This window comes from Labrus bergylta, chromosome 17 (genome assembly GCF_963930695.1).
Source record: "Labrus bergylta chromosome 17, fLabBer1.1, whole genome shotgun sequence".
Lineage (NCBI taxonomy): Eukaryota > Metazoa > Chordata > Actinopteri > Labriformes > Labridae > Labrus > Labrus bergylta.
Genome location: NC_089211.1, coordinates 19,239,900 through 19,260,677, shown reverse-complemented (window position 1 = coordinate 19,260,677; position 20,778 = coordinate 19,239,900). Strand labels below are relative to the sequence as shown.

General features: G+C 39.8%; 1 protein-coding gene across 18 annotated transcripts in view; it reads right to left on the bottom strand.

The window, feature by feature from the left end:
* nedd4l (NEDD4 like E3 ubiquitin protein ligase) overlaps positions 1-18,120 on the bottom strand; it is a 50,180-nt gene extending 32,060 nt beyond the window's left edge. For 5 of the 18 annotated variants that reach the window (XM_065965258.1, XM_065965262.1, XM_065965260.1 and 2 more), the window contains exons 1-5: positions 17,782-18,120; positions 14,572-14,645; positions 8,902-8,983; positions 7,263-7,301; positions 6,455-6,508 (exon numbers count right to left, since the gene is read on the bottom strand). In XM_065965258.1, coding sequence (XP_065821330.1) covers positions 6,455-6,508; positions 7,263-7,301; positions 8,902-8,983; positions 14,572-14,645; positions 17,782-17,826 — 294 coding nt within the window. In that variant the 5' untranslated portion in view covers positions 17,827-18,120. Of the gene's footprint in view, positions 1-509; positions 1,653-6,454; positions 6,509-7,262; positions 7,302-8,889; positions 8,984-14,571; positions 14,646-17,781 lie in introns of those variants that run through there. The other 13 variants (XM_065965250.1, XM_065965251.1, XM_065965253.1 and 10 more) reach the window with 6 other exon arrangements.
* Between the last annotated feature and the right edge of the window lie 2,658 nt (positions 18,121-20,778).

The window sequence follows — 20,778 nt, the reverse complement described above, 5'->3', positions numbered from 1 at the left end:
GGCAACAAGTGCACAGGGAGAAATGATCCATTCACCCTGTTCCTGTTTTCCTTTGGTGACTGACTGAATTGGCCGTTGTGTGTAACATTTCAAATGCCTGTGGTCGCAAAGTGAAAGGAGCCAGTGTGTGACTTAGCTCCTGAGCCATGTCTGTGCTTTTCACCTCCCCAAATGTTACCACACTCTTCCTGCATCGTATCTATATCTCTCATCTATGCCGGATTTATAGAGTGAAATGGATCATATTTGCAAATGCACAAACTGAATGTGATTCATTTAAGACATCCAACAATTGCATAATTTAGGAAGCAAAAATTCCCTCTGGTTCTTGTTTTTTTATTGTCATGGCCCTTCTTCTGGCTACTTACTGTATAAGTCTTTGTTGTTACAACTAATCATCTGGCAATTTGTTATGTGGATGTTTAATTGTAATATTTGAATAAAATCCATTTCAAATACTTTTACCAAACCACCAAGAAGTCTTACTGCCTTTTTAAAATAATGTTTACCTTGGGATTATTCCTTGTCGAATCATTGCCAAGACTCACATCCTGATCTCCAGCTCCGCCTGGGGTAAAATATATCTTGAAATGAGGCTGCCTTCTGGAAACATCCCTACTGATTTTGAAAGTACAACCATTAGATTGGTTTCTTGCTTCCATTCTCTGTGTGCCCACGTCTGTTTGGTTTTCTTCCACAGTTTGAATTCTGGGGAAACGCACCACACGGCTACCTCTTGAGCTGGTGACGCCGAGATCTGGGCATTCATCTTGGGAGGAAGAAGTCTGTTCCCTGTCCTGGCTTTCATCGTGGTTCTTATTTTGCTGCAGCTGAAACACAAGTCTCTGTGTTCCGCCATTAACAACAGAGAACTGGTCCATGCTCGGCTGATGGACGGACCAGCTGGTACCACCATAAGGGAGGATTCTGAATTGCTGAACATCAGAACCGTCTTGAGAATTCCTTCGTATACAAATTCCCCCGACACTGATACCAGGTTGACCTCTGCCATGCATAAAAGTTCCATTGGAACCAATACTAAAGACCCTGCGTTTGGGAAGGTTTGGTTCTGACAGAAAAGTTTGTGAGTTTAGTGTATCTGGTTCATAGTATGGAGGAGGTGGATGTCTGGGAACATCTTCTTGAAGCTGGGTTTCGGAATAGGCAGGCGCTGGTCCTGGTGGAGAATAACAGGGTGGCGGAACGTCATCAGCAGGACCTCGGGTTTCTCCATTACTAGATCCATTTGAGCGTTGGAGGGAGATGTGCATGGAGGAGCTCTTTGTAAGCCGTGGCTCAGCATAGGCGGCGAGCTGGGGTATGAACATGGAGGAGCTGCGTTTAAGCAAAGGTTCTGATCGCAAACAGAACTGGTTTTGTTGGACTTGCTGGGCAGCTGGCTCCTGAGAAGGCCTCAGTTCCGAAGGTGGATGCGTATAAAGCTCTGCGACCACATCATTGTCTCCCTGCTGCTCCTCTAAGTCCCCTTCCAGAATCTCAGGCGCTGTATTACTGCGGCCTGAGGCAAAGTACAAACGCAGACGTTGTGCCATTTTCACCTCACGTCCTACAGCTCCCGTTCACTCTCACTTTCTCTCTGCCTGGCTGTTTGGTTCTCTCCTCAGGCTCCAGTCTCACTCTCTTAGTGTCGCCCACTTCTCTCCTTTGGCTGGCTGGATGACTGATCCCCCCCTTTTTTTTCTTCCACTTTCCCCCTCCCACCTTCTCTCAGTCTAGTCCGCAACTTTCCTTCCCTCAATAAACTGTATGGAGGAAAGAAGTCACACCACAAAATCTCCACTGCTGCTGAAAAAGAGCTGACAACTTTTCGCTGCTCACTCAGAGTGGAAGCTACAAAAAGAAAAGGGTGAGGGGAAAAGAATAAAAAAAAGAGAGACAGATCCCTGTATGCCAGACTCTTACCACTAGCGACAGACAGCAGAAATAGACTGAGCCTAGTGACGGCCAGCATTCCTTACATGATAGGATAAGAGCTGCTGGCGCTCCTGGTTTCCGAGGTGACAGTGGGTGGCTTGTCAGTCATGTGACTACAGATGGCCACCCCACCTCCTATTGCAACCCCATGCTGCCCTCAAGTGCCAACTGCCCCCCCAGACACATACTGTACTACTCACCAATGTCTTTAACACCCAACCATTCCCCATCCTCAACACCTCTGATTAATGTCCTTGCAGTTTTATAGCCCTCTAAATTACCTTAAACTGTGATCTCAACATCTATCTTTATATCTTTATTTGTGTAGCGCCAATTCGTAACAAATGTTATCTCAACACACCTTGCAAAAAGAACAGTTCTATACCATACCCTTTGTTATATAATTTACAGAGCATTTGAGTAAAGTTTTTTTTAAAAGCATTACATCTCTTTATCAGAACATCCCTGTTTGAACACTGAGCCAACCACACAAATACATGAACATGTTCTGCCCCACTTGCATCGCAAAGCAAGTCCACATGAGAGCATTGGACACTATTGCCATATGAAACTACCTTTAAATGCCATTCTTGTATAATAAGATTTCCAGATATAACAAATTCTGTGCATATGGAAGGCAGGAAGGTAAGGTCCCTTGTTTTTTTAGAGACTATGATTTATTGATTGCTGTTTGTAAAGAGAAATTCCACAAATAACAAACTGATTCTAAAATAATACTCTAAATTTCATGTAACGGCTTAACCACAATATTGACCATTCTGTGGTTGCTGAGAAACCCACAATGGTCCCCCAGGAGAATGAGAAAGAATAAGAGAGAGAATTCATAAAAGAAACAGGTCCGTAAATCTGTTGTGTGAAAACACACAAAATCACATCTGCCTCCATATCCAACTTATACAATGGTGGTCAAAACAAGAATTGAAGATTGACAGACTAAAATTCATAACAAATCTGAAAGACAAATGACTCCTGGGTTCTTCTTGTACTTTGGAGACATAAAAAGCAGAATAAAGAAGTTGTTCTAAAAATAGACCATCAAAAAAAGGCAGCAGCAGAGTGAAGAACAAAAAGCTGACAGATTGCAGCTTTGATAGGGTGAAGAGCATGGCCCTCTCTGGGGAAAGATAGCCAAGATTGTTTTTTCAAACGGAATAGACTAGGCTGTCTCCAACAGACAGCCAAACAGTTATCTGTCTGGTGGTTTTTATAGGCCACTCTGTTTGCATCCAAAAACAGCCAGAGCTACGACTCAGCTGAGATCATCGTCTGCAAGGCTGAATGAAGAAATTATGACGCTTAAGCACTTGTACTGCAATATTTGGCTACAATTCAAGGCAAAGAAGAAGGATGCAATTTCACAACAGAATGTACATGCATGACAGTACACTGCTAGATAGCAGTGAATCATATATTGATCAGTATATCTGCTTCTTTAACCTCAGGCATGAGTCGATAAATAAGCGGCCAGCCTCAAGGCCCAGAACTGTCAAAAACCCTCTGATACTTTGACCTTTCAAGGTGCAGTCCCATAGACAATCTGTACCGTTCCCAAGCATGTTTGAACCCAAAGTCCAGTTCGTTTGACTAGTGTGAGTGCTCCGTATCGTGTTCAGGCACAGTACACTTTCTTGGCCTTGGCACGGTTGGAAGAGGTGGGCTCATGCACCAGCACAAGGACAGGAACACAACGTCGACATGAAATAAAATCAACCCCCGTTTTGCATAACTGAGAAATCCATGAATGTTAACAGGGTCTTCTGATCTGACAAAAATGACTCAAAATTTGCCACAAAGTCGGTATAGTTGCCGTCATGTTCTCTGGGTTGTTCTCCATTGTTAGAGAAAAATCACTACAGTCTATAGCCAAACTTTTAAGTTGGAGTGGAGGGTTTTCTTTCATGTTACTCAGTGAATTAATTTACATCGTAAATCATTCAAGCCACGTAAAATATCAAAATGATAACTGAGAATTTGTATTGCTTTAAATGTCTCTCTTGCATAACATACACTTTCGTGATGATCTAATCTAGAAGTGATCAAAAAAGTGTATATGAATTTTAATTGGATTATGCAAACTGCAAATATTCTATTTCCTCACACTTGGAGAGTAAAGTCCTGGAGCACACCAGTACTACACGTATGTGATGACATGTGTACAGAGGCAACCGTGCTAAGGGCCGGTTAGGCCTGGAGCTGTGTGAGTGCAGGACAGCAGGGGAATGGGGAGGAGGAACAATCGTGCTTCAGCACAGTACATAGCAACTTGGCCGAGTGTGAGTGCGCCCTTAGAGCGCTATCACCCAAAAATCTGTTCCTACTCCCATGACTGATTTGACCTATGGTTCTGGCCTCAGTGCGTCATCTTATCTGTGTCAAAAAGCAGGCTGACAGCCAGGCTACTGATGGTTCACCACAGTGGAGATGAAAAGGACAAAAACCAAGAAATGAAGCTGCTCCATTGTGAACCACAGGGCATTAAGGAGACAGGCAATATTGACTGGAGGCACAGAAGCATCCAATAGGATAAAAGACTAGAACATGAAGAAGCCATGGCTTGGCAGGGTATTTAACTGTGTGATGACTCACTGCTTACAGTGCAAGCAGTCAATAAATGTGTGTGTAATGTTATGGAGAATGTTCTGGATACAAGAAACAAAATGCCAATGTGTGGTCAAATGGCAGCAAGCCCATTTTTGTAATGACATAACATGTCTTCTTCACACAGAGCACTACACTGTATTGTAAGCCTTTTTTAACTTCTTTTTTTACATTCAATGTTACTGACAGTTACATCTATAGTTGTACTACATTTGTAGGCACAAGGAGAAGATGAAATCAGGGCTGATACCTATACCAATGTTTCAAATACCAATTTAGCTGATGGCCAATTCCAATACAGCTGTTTTTCCCCCACAACTTCCCTGTTATTGTTTATGTCTGTTTTTCAATTTCTAGCTACTAACAACAAGTGTGTGGGTGGGCTAGTACTGAATTGTTACTCGAATGATAACATCAACAAAGAGTACTCGAGTACTTGAGAACTTGTACCCATCCCTACATGCTACAGCACAAAGCTACATTAAATATTTCAACTGTTCAGACAAATAAACCATAATGGATCCAAGATAACAAAAAAAGTCTGGTTGAAGAAACATTGCCCAGAGATGGAAGAGCTGCTTTGGCATGCACCTACAGATAGACAGAAAAGCGACTCCTCAGACATATAAGGAGTCGGACAGGAGCAGGCTTGAGGCTGTCTTGTGTCAGCCTCTTCTATACAGCAACAGAGTTCCTGCTGTACTGCGGGGGGAAATTACAGCTGCCCTTTTCTTTGCAGGCTGAGTGCCAGTAATTCCCTCTTTGCAAATCATGTGCACACAACAGCTCCATGTATGTGCTTATTTTATCAGCACAAAACATCTAATCATTCAAAAGTTAAAGTTATCAGGAAAAGCTACAGTATGGTCGTCACAAAAAGACACTCCACAAGCCTCACATCTTCCAACCTCCTACGTTGGTTCTTTGCACATTAAAACAGTAGCCCTGAACCAGTCCGGCCCAGACATCATGTTCCTTGTCCAGCCAAGAACATCAACACTACACTGTGCTGCATCCTCTGTTTGTTTTATCAAATATTCAACTCTAGATTCTGACCGCAGAGTTACAGAGGAAACATCATCGCAGTCTTGCGTCCCCTTTTCATAAAAGCCTTCTGTTTCTTCCACAGAACAAAGTCTCCATAATGTCAACAAACACGTCATTCTCCTCTGAAGATTAGCAAATTTATTATCAAGACCTACTTGTGCTGTTTTTAATTGCTGCAACGCTTGACTTTGTGCAGACACTTAATCCAGTTGTCATGGCAACTGAGGGCCTACAACAGGCTTCGTTTCACAAGTCAAGGAAGCCAGTGTTCTCGTCTATGGGGGAAATCTGAGAATCTTGACTTAGGAGGAATGTAGTGGTTGTTAGTGGACTACAGGCTTAAAGCAGAGCAGCCTGTACAATGATTGTGTTAAGTGTATTCCTAGAAATGCAGTTTATTTATTTTACTTTCAGTGAGGCTACAGATGAAATCTGGTAATGTAACAGAGAGTTTACAAAGATTATTGCGGCGACACACGGGTGTAGATAAAAGACCATTTCAGGTTGTTGGTGATTCCTGTTGTGAAATGAAAGCAAAACTAGTTGGAGAACATTTCTTGGACGATTGGTGTAACACTGAAATTTTCTGGGCACAATTTAGGCAAAACAATTAGATAAATAATTGCTGTACAGCCTGTGATCACTGAAGGGAATCAAAAGAAATGTTATCAAGACAATTCGAGTCTAAATCATTTAAAACAGCAACAAAAAAAAAAAATAGACATGAGGAATGCTGTTTGGGAAACTTTATCAACTGCTTGTGAAAAGCTATCAAAACAAGACAAAAAACAATGTGTGATAGTAAACAACAGAGGGAGTGAAAAGGTAGGAGGTTACAGAATGTGAATCTTACCAATCTGTTTTCATCAAACACCTCAAAGAGTAGCCTGTGATTCAGTGGACACACCTGTGTGGGCAACAAAATAACATCAGAGATAATATAGCAATCATCCAGTGGTTCTGTTTGTAGCATGCAAAGTCTATGCCAATGTACCTTATACATACATGCATGCATACAGATATTCAGCAAGCACTGAGTTCTGCACAATAATTATCAACTACAGTAGCTGGAGGGTAATCAGTCCTTAATCATTATATCACTGGACTGAACTTTGATTCTTTTACTTAAACGGCATTGTCATTCTGATTGCTCGGTTATAGTATACTAGAGTCTGTAATTTTTGTAGGTCAGACCACTGCTATAAATACCAGACCCTTGCCCTAATTGCATGTCTGATCCAACACAATCTTACCATGCAAGTCTTATTGTTCTGAAGAAAGAAGTTCATTAAAGTAAGCATCAGCACATTCAATTCAAAATGTTCATGAGCTGACACTGCAGCAATAACAACAGAAAAAGGAAACGAAAGTAAAAAACTTCTTCCCCTTTTTTTCTCCTTTAAATACTTGCTCCTTTACATAAATAAACAGAGAGGAGTTATCACATGTGACTAAGCTTAAGTCTAATACAGACTGTTTGAGATTCCAGTGGTGCAGGAGGTGGACATTTTAGTTCAACTGCAACGAAAGATTAAAAACTGTAACACTAACACTCGAGAGTAAACATGTGCAATGACAGGCCATCACAGTGCATGATACTGGGAATAAGGGGAATCTGACACATTGTAAATCATAGAAAAAGTTTCAAAATCTTAACTTACTCTGAAGTAGAATTCCTCGTTCCATTTGGGATTGAGGGTCTGAAATAGGAAGCATAAAAAGGTTTAGAATCATATGCACAGACAGCAACATCATTAAATGCACAGAAAACAGAATATGCATGAAACCTATCAAACTTAGCCTGAGCCCAAGTGAAACATTCATGTGCGTCAGAATGATCCTCTTACGTTTTTAGTGGAACTTTATGTCTAACATGTCAGAGTGATAGGCGTGAGTCCCTAGATTAACAATATTATGAGGATTTTATCCCACTTTCTTGACAGATCAGCCCACTGTGTTGGTACACGGACTCTCCGCTCCTGCCTCACGCATTCAATATTTTATTGGACCGAGAACTATGTGACACATCACATTTAAATTCCTTCTGTGATTGAAATGAGTTAAACACCAGAATGTCAATGAAGCCTTAAATTCACAAGTAACTCTGATTAATAAACACTTTGCAGCATTTTACGGCAGCGATAAATTAACATCTCTGTTAAAGAAAACTGCTGACGGACAAGAATTACGAATGAACCCACTGACCTTTTAATTGAGGCTAGTTACACCCTTAAATCTAACAAGTTGTCATTGATTGAAAAATGAAAATATCCAGGATAGCAAAAAATATTAGGGTTTGGTATTGCAGGCACTGGGTAACTTCAAGATACTGTGTTACAGTCTCAGTCATATTCACCATCATTTTTTTTTCTTAAAGCTTTCTTGCCTCAAGCAGGTCTCTTAGCTTCCACAACAAAGATTGCCTTCAAAGGTGTCCCACTTTAAGACACATAGAGCCCATAGAAGTACCGAGCAGTGATGCTTCTTTCTCGGCTGCTCCACATAGCCGTGCATTGTCAGCTATTTATATCCAACAAGGCAACCGTGGCCACTGGCAGCATATGCCTGCCTGCATGGAGGCCTGAGCTGCCCGACTCCAGCAGAGGGTTGGCTGACAGCTACAAGGCTAGAAATTAAAAATATGGAGCTGCTTCCAGATTCAGGCTGTTTATGAAAGCCATATCATCAAAGTGGATGATAAGCATTTATTGCAGAATCATATAAATTAGATTTTCTGCATTGTAATTGAATAAAGATTCCTTTTTAAGCCATACACCACAATGTTAACAATGAATATAAACTTAAGTTTCAAAATCACAGCCCACTTTCACAAAGATATTCTCTGAATGGTGTTTAATATTATAGCAAGTAATAGCTCCCCCTGCTGTGAACAGGTTTGCTCCCTAAAATAAGCCTCAGGGGTAAAAAGCTCGCCCAGTGAATCCCTCCACACTCTACTGAGCAGGAAAGGAAGCACTGCCTTCTGGTGACTTCCTGAGGTTTCCAAGAGTGTATTATTGCCTTGATTTGAGGGAAACATGCTGCTATTGTTCGGGGTGGTGTTGCTAGGAAGATTTGGTGATCTCATACATGTGGAATAAAAGGGAAGTGGACAAAGCCTCATTTAAAAGGCTTAATGGTTTAAGTGTGATGCAGGTGTGGGAGGAGATTACTGTGGCAGGATTGACTAGTCTTCTTGGGGAGACAAACACTGACGTTCACTGGGTCTTAAACTTCAAGGTAAAACAATAGTATGCTTAAGATGAGTGTAACAGTGTCACTTCTTACCTTACGACCTACCTTTTTAATAGTTTTTGTTTGAACTAAGGCAAGCTCTCTGTTTTCATCAGCAACATAGAGGGACAGTTTGACGTAGGGATCGCTGCAGACGCAAAACAGGAAGAGAAAACAACTTTTAGTGGCAAAAAAACACATTTATTTGGAGCCAGGTCACAGGTGCCAATCTCCTTTAAACAATGTGATCAACAACATTCAAAATATGCAAATGACATTGCTAACACTTCAGTAGAAATATACACATTAATGTTTTTGACATGGCAGTAAAAATAAAGGTTTATTCCTTGACCAATCAGGAATTAAGCCAAAATACTAAAAACAAAATGAACAAAATTGTGTTTTGAATCAGGAATTTTGCAACTTAAAAATATATTTTAGACAAGCATAATGTAGCTTGTTGTTTAGGCGGTTGTTGAAACTGTGACACATTTTTGGTCTTAAAGATTATGTATCCCAATCATGTAAGATAAAACACATGCAGTATATCGAAATGTCTAAACGTAGTTAATTCTATTCCAAATCCAATATGATATTAACTTTCAACAAAGGTGCAGGTGTCCATACTGCTCAGCTACACTGGTTGTTCCCAGACCTGAAACCCGAGGCTTCCACAAACAACCCAGCAGCGGGAAAAAAACTGCTTACATTTGAGCATTATGAGATAAGGCTATAATGTCTTATTGACAAAGCAGAGTGCTAAAAATAGACACTGCAAAACATTTTCATGATACCAGTGCAAATAGTAAGCAAGGTGACTGTGCTATTTAAAAACAGCCAATGGCTTTATTTGAAGGTGCTGACAAGGTAGAAATCCCTGGCGGGTTGTGGATAGAGAGGCAGAGCTGTGCTATTCACCAGACAGAGCAATTACTCTACTGAACTCAATCCCTACAGGCAGCACGGGGTACAATATCAGATGATTACCTTTTCCAGAATTTCCTTTATGGAGGATATTCTCACAAGAATGTGTGTGTGTGTGTGTGTGTGTGGTGAAAGTGCACATATTCTAATATCACTTGGCATATTCATACTTGAAACCTTTACAGTATAACATACCTGTCAAAAAAAATTAAACAGCTGCTGTTTTTACACGTTTTATATTTTAAAACAGCAATCTGGAGAAATTATACATGTGAAGATACAGAGGTAAAAGTTCTATACAGAACAATAATTGAAAAAACATGAAATGTTGAGTTTTTTAAATGTAATGTCTTTAAGAGACGCCCCCATAAGAATAAAGTAAGTATTGGTTCTCAATGTGGGTACAAAACTTTACACTTTTGTGCAATTAGAACTGTCGGTCTGAATTTGTATTACGACAGTTCAGATAATATACAGTAGTTCTATTCATATTGCCAGTTGGAGGCGCAAAATTTACACCCCTGTAATATCTTGCCTATGTGAACGATGTGAATGTCACAGGAGCGGAATGGTGGGACCAAGACATCCCACCAGTGTGCTAGCATCTGAGGTAGTGACAGAGGTGTTACAGGGGCAAGAAATGGCAGGGCCAGTGGAAGAACAGCGCTGTGTGTTTGTGCATGTCTGAGTGTGTGTCATGCATGTGAAGCTCCCGCTGTTTCTTCACACATCCGCAATGCCATACCGCAATGTTCAATCACAAACTTGGACAAAAATATTATGCTGTTGCAGAATCAATATAATAGTTACGGAACTGTCTCAATCTATAAAGGACATTGCACTACTGTTGGTACTATCTAGGAAAATAAATTAAAATGTGTCTATCATTAAAATGCATGTAAACTATGAATACACAATGAGTAGTGAGAATATTGAAGTGTTAGTATTGTAAACATTATTGGGATCCTCAACTGTAGCGATATTTCTTACAGCCCCGGTTTACAAAACCTGATGTCTGTATTTGGTTCACAATAGTTTTGTTCTATGTAAATAAGCGGCCACACTAATAGAATAAACAAGTGGGAAGGATGCTTTATGTACATAATTGTGCTCTGTCCTTGAAACAGAAAAAAAATAACTAGCACCACAGGGACTGATCTGAATGGATAAGGGGAAAGGGAGATGAGTGCTGAGGAAAGACAGTGCTTAAGTACTTCTGTGGAGGCAAGTGGATGGGAAACTCCAAACATGAGCGGTCTGACCTGACCACACTGCCTCACGTTGCACATCATGTGTGTTTTCAGAGTGCATTGGATGCAATTTCATATGCAAATAGGACATCCAAATTCAGACTCCAAAATAACACCTCAGCCAGAGTCGGGGTGCAGTGTGCAAGTATTTTCATTAGTGAATAATTTTCCAACCAATGTGTTTATAGACTTTAAAAGATTTGTTTTGGATGTTTAATACCTTTATTTTGGACAAAGGGCAGTGGATAGAGTCTGAAACAGGGAGAAGAGAGAGTGGGGAACAACATGTGGAAAAAGAGCCACAGGTCAGATTCGAACCCGGGCTGCCTGCTCTCGAGGACTTAAGCCTCTGTACGGGGGTTACCGGCGCCCCTGTTTATAGCAGTTTAATCGGCATATGAACATCAGAAAATAAGGACAACTTAAATTTGTAACTGAACACTTACAGAGCTTTTCTGTATCCTTTATCTTTTAAATCATAATGGTGTAACTGTTTGGTATCCTACTAACAGGGGTTACATAACGACGTCCTAGGTAGCAACCTTGATTAAAATAAAATAGTGAAAAAATTGGTTGAGAGAAATACAAAAGACAAAAAATAAATGCTTATCAAAATATCCAAGAAATCCTTGAAATAACAATAGTAATATGTCTATTATTCTTTAATAGTATCAATTCTGCCACTTGAGAATAAAATAATTGGCTTTTGTTCTTGACATAACAAACGATTACTCAATTATCTTGACAGTTGCTGATCTATTTTCTGTCAACAGATGAATCAATCATCTCCTCATGAAAAGTCAATGTTTCCCATAAAGCTACTGTGTGACCTGAAATAACTTCAATCAGGGTATTTCACATAGTGAAACAGATGGTGTGATTCTCTCATGTGGAAGTAGAACAGCAAGAAGCACTGGTAGAGAGCTTTCAAATTGCACAAAAGACAATAAGGAAGTTAAAAACCTGTCTTGCTCTAGCGGAGACATTGGTATTATGTCTTGCATTTCCTGTGAAGCAAATGGCATTTTGATTGCAGTGGCTAGCCTCATCACTCAAGGTTAGAAATGCAATTTGATTCACATTTTAGACATCTATGAATGTGTGTTAAATCTGATTTGTCAAAATCAGTTTCCATGGGGTTTTATTTTTGCCAACAAGAATTGATGTGAGAAGCAATCTAATTCCAGTATGGATATTGCCAAAATAAGATTTGGCCTGCCAGCTGGAGCGTAGCCTCACATTGACTTTACAGGAAGCAGCTGAGAGGGAGCGGAGGAAAAGTCAAGAGGAATAGGAAATATTTTGAAAATGAGCTGCAGACAAACCCAAAGCAAAAAATGCTGTTGCTTGATTGCTAATTAAGGTCTCTGGGAAGCCTACAGCTTCTAATTGTGTGTTTTTGTGGTTCTGTGATGTGATGTGCTGTGACTAAACAAAAAACAATGGGTTTACTGTACCGAGCCTGCTCTGAGACTCCTTCTGGTCTCCTTCCTTCTATCAACACAAATCCTGCTGAGGAAGACGGCTACTTCAGGTCAAAGAAGGGAGATGAAAGCTAGCATGGGCTGCTAGTTCCCCTGTGACAGCTTCATCAAGTTGTTGTTCCTCGAGTTTCTATCTATACCTCACAATAAAAAATAAAAAAACTTTGGATGTTTTGTGTAACCCAAAATAACCGCAGGAAACAATAGAACAAAGTAGTTGTATAACTGAATACAATAACAGGAACACGTTTGGAGCAAAAACAAGAGACGAACAAGCCAGCACTGTTTGAGCGTCTTATAAAGTGACAGATTGCCAAGTCAGCACCGTCTCCTCCTCTGGTAGCTCACCACACATCGAGGCCTCATTCAGTGTTTCTTCATTACAGTTCAGATTTCTCCCAAGCCAGGCTGAGCTGTCCTGCCAGCAGGACATCAGGATGCTAACACATGCACTTTGGCATGTGAGGAGCATTCACAGAGTGCTAAACATGCCAGGCGCTTTCTCTGACAATGTCGGCTTTCTCATTCCTAAGATACAATGCATTACTATAAGTAACAGTAAGATCAGTGTTTTCATGTAGATGAGGCTAACTGCTTGAGGAAAGCCTTGTTCCAAATGGGTGTTTTCTGATCTTTGATGTTTTCATGCATGCACAGAACTATTTTCAGAGTGAGCCGGATGTGATCACAATTGGCCGAGATACTTTTTTTCTGCAGCCCCCTCGATGTTCTGCAAAAAACTTTCAATGTATTGGACTCTGTCGCTTCATTTGCCATTTTAGATGAAAAACAGCAGTGAAATTCTAGTGGACACTGTAATTTTAGTCAGAGTTACACTGAATAAAACAGTTACAGAAGTTACTGTTTCTCTAACAATAAGCATTGCTAGCTAAGCTAGTGTATGAAATGAATATGTCTTGAAATAAAAGTCGAGCAGTATGACATTGAAGTGTCTTAAATGTGACTTTGAAGACAATGTCAGCCCATGGCTTCCTGAAGGTAAAAGACATCTGCAGCAGAAATGATGGTTGGTTATTCTAACTGAAAAATATATCAGTTTTAAGATATCATAAAAAGCCATTTAAAATATACAGGCAATGAATATCCTTAAATTAGGGTGACAGCATTATTGATTTGGTCTAGACTAAAAAAGGACACACTCCGAAATGATTTTCTCATTTGGCGCAGGAACAGAGTGATAAGGATTCAGCACTGATTGATGGTCATTTGGTGTATTATTAATTGATCATGGTGTTCTCGCACTGCAAGTACAGGCAGAGGTATGTAATTAAAATTCAGAGGACAGAAGCCACAGTGCTTAGCCATGCAAAAAAAAATGACTAAACACAGACTCCAAATGCAAACCCACAGAGGTGTATTATGCAACATGACAAAAGTTGTGTTAAAAGTGGGTTACACTTCATCACAGAATTACACACGGGAAAAAAAGTCAGACAGTGTAAGAGAAAGGCCCCTTGATAGCCATGATACTTCAAAAGGCACTCAAAAGTTCACAAATGTGTCTTCTGACAAGTGAGACAGTTCTGGTGTGTATAATTATGGTCACCTCACTTTTATCTGGACAAAAAGGTAATTGAGGTGGGTCATGAGTAGGACAGGAGAGGCAGGTGGGTAATCATTAATTAACACGTACAGTTCAAGGTCTCTGTAAGTAAAAGGAATGCAGTAAAAAAAAAAAAAAAAAAAAGTGCTTAACACTGTACTGCATGAGGTTAAAAGAAAAGGCAAAAGAGCCCCTCAGAAGAGTAGAATGCAATATGCAAAGACATATCTACAGGTTATGTACTCAGTCTTATGTTTGGCTTTTCTCACGTAAATAACCCCTGAAGTCTCTTTACTATTGTTTTAAGTTCATTGTTTAAATGCTGTGTGATGCAGAACAGTTGTAAAAGACACATTTATAACATGAAAGGGGAAACAGGTACCCTTGTCCAGGCCTTCACATCTATCCCACGAGGACAATAGAGAGAGGCAGCGCGATATGGTGACTTAAAAGAGTCACTAATAGTAAACTTGGGTCAAAAAGCATCTTCAGTTGGTTCTTTTGTGACGCTCACCTGGCTCCAATGATGTCTTTCTTCGCCAAATCAATTCCTGCAATGACCTTAACCCGCAGCACTCTCGTTTCATTCTGCGGAAGAAAGAGAGAATGGATGAAAACACTGACTCAAACACAAACAATAATGATCTCAAAACAGGAAAACCAAGCCAATTCAGATATCTCAAGATTCTGGCTGCACGTACCTGCCTTTTAAGTCAATAACACGGACATAGATATGAACTGACTTTTATCTGTAACACTCTCAGTCCTGATTGAGTCTTGTTTAGATCCTCGTAGATGACGTGTCTTAAGCTTTATTGATCTAATGCGTTGAAAACCATAAAAGATTCAAACAGAAACTCCTCAATCTTACTTTGACTATCCCTGTGTATTTTTAAGAATCCCACAATAAACTACAATTCACAATAGAGGGAGCACATTCAATACACTGTGATACAATACATTGCAAAATTGTAAGCAAGACAATATATTGCACACAATGCTTAATATTGCTGTTTCACAGGCCAGTTCTCTTTTTGTTTAAACTAGCTTCTTGTGCTTTCTTCAATGCAAATAGGAAAGAGTTCTGAATAAAATTCACCAAAACTCCTTCTGACTGACTTTACATTATGACATTGAAGTAGAGCATGAGGACATTTTCTGTCACAGGTGTGTATTCAACAAGTGCTAGAGAATGCAGGTAGGAAGAGAGTTGGGGTTGGAGTTCAGGACAACCCCGCTGTTATCGTTTTTGTTAAGTGGGTGTAGAATTACTGGACGTTTACCTCATGGTTTGAGGAAGTGAGTGCCCCATCGAATGTGGACCCAAAATTGTCTGAAAACCTTTACTTGTGCTCTGCTATAATACTGTACTGAATGTTAACCAAAATAATAGGAATCCTATTTTAAAGTCTCCCGGGTTTCTGTCTGTGGAATTCTGCTAAAAGGCATGCATCCCCTCCAATACTGACGGATAAGACAGGGGCCCCACAGAGCTATGAAAGTGACAGAAATAGTGGTTGAGTTTGGATGCGCATTGGCATAGCCCATTAAATAAAGCTTGTCATAATCCGTTTTGATCTTTTCAAAAATATTATATGTTAAAAATGCAAATCTATCCTGTGTTCATTATATCTAGCAAGAAATACTGTATGCTCACTAAACTAAGTTTAAAATATCACTGCAAATCTCGCCTCCATCTCTGTGTAACAGTGACAATTTGGCCTGCTGATTTAAGCAGTTGGCACACTCCACTGCCACAGTCACGCTTCTGCTTTACGCTGAGAGCCATGAATGAAGAAATGCAAAAATCATTTTTGGTCCTTTATCCCTAACACCGAAAAGTACCCAGCCTTACTATTTCTGACTGTATTGGTAATGTCTGATAGGTAGTTGGCTAATATGCCAGCTGCTCGGTTAGATAATTATTATGTTTGTCTCTCAGTTGTGTCCTTATGTTTGACTCGTGACTATCGTGCAGCCATGGAGAGCATGATATCATGGCTAAGACAAGACGTACAATGAGATGAGAGCTGAGATGAGATTCAACTTTATTGTCATTACACATGTATACAGTAACGAAATGAGGTTTGGCAGCTCACCAGAAGTGCAATAAGCAGAAAGTGCAAGAATCTGTGCTATGTACAGTAATTACAAAATTTACAGATGTAGACTAAAAAAAAAAGTGAATTATTGGGTATATCTGGATGGCTGGATTAATGGGATGCTATAAATATAAATAAATGCTATAAATATATTCTTAGGATTATAATATATAGATTAAGGTGCAGTGAGCATGCTATACTACAGGGGTGGGCAACTGGCGGCCCGGGGGGCACATGCGGCCCCCATCAACCCTCAATGTGGCCCTCAGGTCAATTTTTACATATCAATGAATAGGAAACATGAAGAAAATGTGACAAAATCTGCCATGAAATCATGAAAACCAGAAATAGGTCCATAATAATATTTGATCACTGGCATATGTTGAGTTAAATTTGAGACATAATTGATTTTTTTTATAATTGATTCATAATTGATCATTTTTGTTATACTGCAATGTGGCCCTTTGGCAGGGAGAATTAATTGAATGTGGCCCTTGCCATGACCAAAGTTGTCCATCCCTGCTATACTAGATTACAGATAATATACAGAATATGGACATATTGTACAGGTTGATAACTTATTGGAGGTGATATGAGCATAATATCAGGATTTTAACTCAATTTAATGACAAGCAACCATCAAGCATTGTTGACCACTATTCTAGTCTGTAGCAGTGGTTAGTTTGACCTACAAAAGCCTCCACATCAGTAATTTATCATTTTCTCCTCTGCACATCTGGGCTTCAAAATAGAATAGAATAGAATAGAATTACTTTATTGATCCCAAACTGGGAAATTGTGGTGTTACAGCAGCAGGTTATCCAAACACACAGTAATGAGTAAAAAAGCAAATCTAAACACAATATAACATTAAATACAAAGTAAATAAGTACTAAAAATATCAAAAATAAGAATGTGAATATATACAACCAGGATTTCACTAAGCATTACTAGTCTTAAATAGGAAGATTAAATATGGAAGACTGAATGTAAATGTGCAAAAAACAGACTTGTAGATGGTTGTAAATTAAATATGAAAGATTAAATGTGCAAAAAAACAGAGTAGTAAATGGACAGTATTGACATAAGTTAAAGTGCATGAGTGTAGACATATTATGAGCAGAAAATATTCAATATAACGGGGAGTAGACAGACAAATGAAGTGACATTAGTAAATTTAAACATGTGCAGAACAGATGACAGTATGGAGAGACAGATATTATCATGATGACAGTTCTCTGCTCGCATGAGGTGAGCTGTTGTACAGAAAACAGCTCAATAACACTTACAAGTCTTGTGTGCATGCATTTAAAAATGTGACTTATGAAGCTTGCTTTGTCGACCTGTTATGTTGTATTTTTGAAGGTGTGCAGCTGGTGGTTAAATTGCGGTGATAAAGTAGTGGACATGCAGACATGGAGGGGGGGGGGGGCAGGACAGACAATTGACAGCTGCCTGAACACAACTCGTCGTGGGTGAAGGCTTGTTAGCTTCACTATCGGCTACAGTTAGCTGACTGAACCCCCCCCCACACACACACACACACCCCACCCACCCCCACCCACCCCCACCCACCCCCCTGTGGGAGAGCAAAATTTAAAATAGAATAGAATAGAGCTTACCTCATCTTCAGAAAGTCCATATATCGGCTCGTAGGTCGCAGCCATATAGCCTGCTGTACACACAAAAAAAACAAGCCGTCTGGCAAAGCTAGCTAGCTAGCCTCGAACAATAAAGTCCCACTTTCTTCTCTCTGCCGTCTAGTCCGCGGTGAGACCAGATCCTCGGCTCAGTACGGGGGGGGGGTAAGGGTCGCAGCCGGTTAAGGTAATCCTCTTCAGCGCTGTCCGCCCGGCGTGGACACACCTCGGCAATATAAAAAATAAACTATGCCCAAAATGTTTCGACTGAGACAGGTCGCTTTTGTCAACTCCACAGCTTATCGCTGAAAACGTTTTGACACTTGACTTCCTCCTGAAAAGCTCAGCCAATCGTGTGCCAATTTAGACATGATTGCTCTTAATGTCGACCAATCAACTGCGCCGCGTAGCTCCTCAACGGCCAATAAAATATGCAGAGGGCGTGGCGCTAGGGGCGGTGTCGTCCGTTAGTGTTATTTCTCCCCCCCCCCCCTCCTCCCCTCTTTTCAGGGTGTGAGGGGGTTATGTCTCGTTAAAACAACCGCGTTTTAAAATAAATAAAATAATTTTGAGATTAATGCTTTTGTATGTGATATCACAATTTACACCGTGCATGCCTCTTGAGGGTGTTTTTTTTTTTTTTTGCTCCGGAGCGCGTTCATGTAGGGGGCGGGTCCTTTTCCAACACGACCAATCACAGGCTACATCCCAAAAAAAAAAAAAAAAAGATTAGAACTACTGATCCGCATCACGAATTTAGGTCGTCGCATCCGCAAAAGTAAAAGGTGTCCCCATGGAAATTACTTTAAATATAGATTTCTCTAGCCCTCATTCATTAATACTTATATAAACAACTTGAGTTTGTCTTATAATCTCAGGTTAATTGATTAGGCTACTTAATAGACCTTTACATATTTATTGATAGGCCTAGAGATATGTAGACTAGTCCAAAGGAAAAATAACACCAAGGAACAGATTGTATACATTGATCAATTTAAGAGTTTTCATGTATTATTTATCCAAAAATTCAAATGAATCATCACGATTTAGTGTCACTATTCCAACACGTCAAGTCTGAAGTGTTTCATATGACTTGGTGGAATAATAGGCTTCTTGAAAGGCTTAACACAGGCCTATATATAACCTAGTTGTTTTAATCACTCATAAATAATAGTTGCAGTTGATAAAATCATGATAACATAGAAGTTTTTTTATTCTTATTGTAAGGTATTGTCAGTGTCCAATAGGGGCTTTGGCCCTGGATGTTGTAATTGTTGTGGTTATGAATACAAATTAGATCTGTATGAGAAGATTTTCTGTTCACATTGGTTATCGTTTTGTACAAATGTGTTGTTCGAGCTTTAAAAACAACTTGTTTTTGGTATGGTTGGGGCAACAGCAATATCAACTTAACTCATATTGCTTTATTAATATTCATTTGCAATTCATTTGAGAGACAAGTGAAGGTATATTTGAGCAACACTACCTATACTGCCGCCTATAGACGCAACTTTCTTTTTACCAAAACTGCAAGAAAACGTTTTCTTTCTTTCTTTCTTTCTTTCTCTCTTTCTCTCTTTCTTTCTCTCTTTCTCTCTATTATCAATGATTGGCATGTATAATCAGCCATGCTGTTAGGCTATTCCACTTCAGCCTGTCGTCGACAACAAAATTAATCGAGAGACTTGAAAAATGCCTAGGCCTACATTTTACTGATTTAAAGATACAATTTCCGTTACATTTCCTGAAGTGTTATGGGTTTGGTTTCTGTTGGGGGGTATGTTTTAACTGAGTAGCACTTTGTCAAACCAATTCAAAGACCCGCCACTTGGTGTCGCTGCATGGCCATGATTGATTCTCTGTTGCCTATCCAGATGTTTAGTGGCTGTGAGAGCAACTGTCACATGGACACAACAGACACGTTTTAAGGTTTCTATGGGGAGTTGTGGGACTCAGCCCTTTACCTCTCTGACTGCAGGCTGAGCGTCTTTGTTTTTCTATTCCAACAGCACCAGCAGCAGCAGCAAGCCCGTGCAGGCAAACATGCTGTCATAAAAACAAGAATTTCCGTGCTTCTGACCCAAAAGCATTTAAGCCCGACAAAGACAACGACTATGAAAAAGGGGGCAATAAATCTGTACACTGTTTAATTTTCATTGTGTCCCTGACTTTCACCATGTCGCATAATGGGACGTTCAAAACATTGTGAACAGCAGATGGCCATGTTATGTAACATTATTGCTTCTAAGTAGAGCTGAAAGGGGAGGGCCAGACATTTCCCTGCTACTCTTGATACAAAAGCATCACTCACTTAATATTGAATTTGTCTATGTTTATTTATATGTATTCAGGTCAATACAGATGCTGCTGAGCATGCAATTCATTTAGCAAACACTTTTGTCCAAAGCAGCTTTTGCTGATGCGCAGCTGTGCAAGATAAGCCCTTAAAGTTTTGTGCAGGTTACATTTAAATATTTGTATTTATTTAATTGTTATTTTTGTATGGAGGGGATTTTGTTTTTTAAGGGGTTTAATGTCTGTCTATCTATCTATCTATCTATAAACAATAACAATTTGATCCTATAAGCACATTTGTCTAACGTATACATATTGGTAAATAAGTCACTTTTGCAATGCAGGATGTTTATTTGTAAGTACAGTATATGATATTATTTGTACGTACATACGTCTACCAACACTGTTTTTAGAGTTTTTTTTCTTTTCATTTTGAGGTTCCTTGCTCTGTACACGCAAAAGACAGTTTCACATTTTGACACCCTCAAGCACACATAGAATGATTAAACCACTACTTTGCAGGAATTTTAATTCTCTTAGCCCTCAGCCCACTCTCAGACGAGTGTTTACATAGTTTTGTTTCTCTGGTATCTACGGCAGATTTCCATACCCAGAGAGTCAAAAACAATGAGTGTAGAGGAAGTTAAGCTCAGAAGACAAAGATAGATAGGATACAGGGACAAA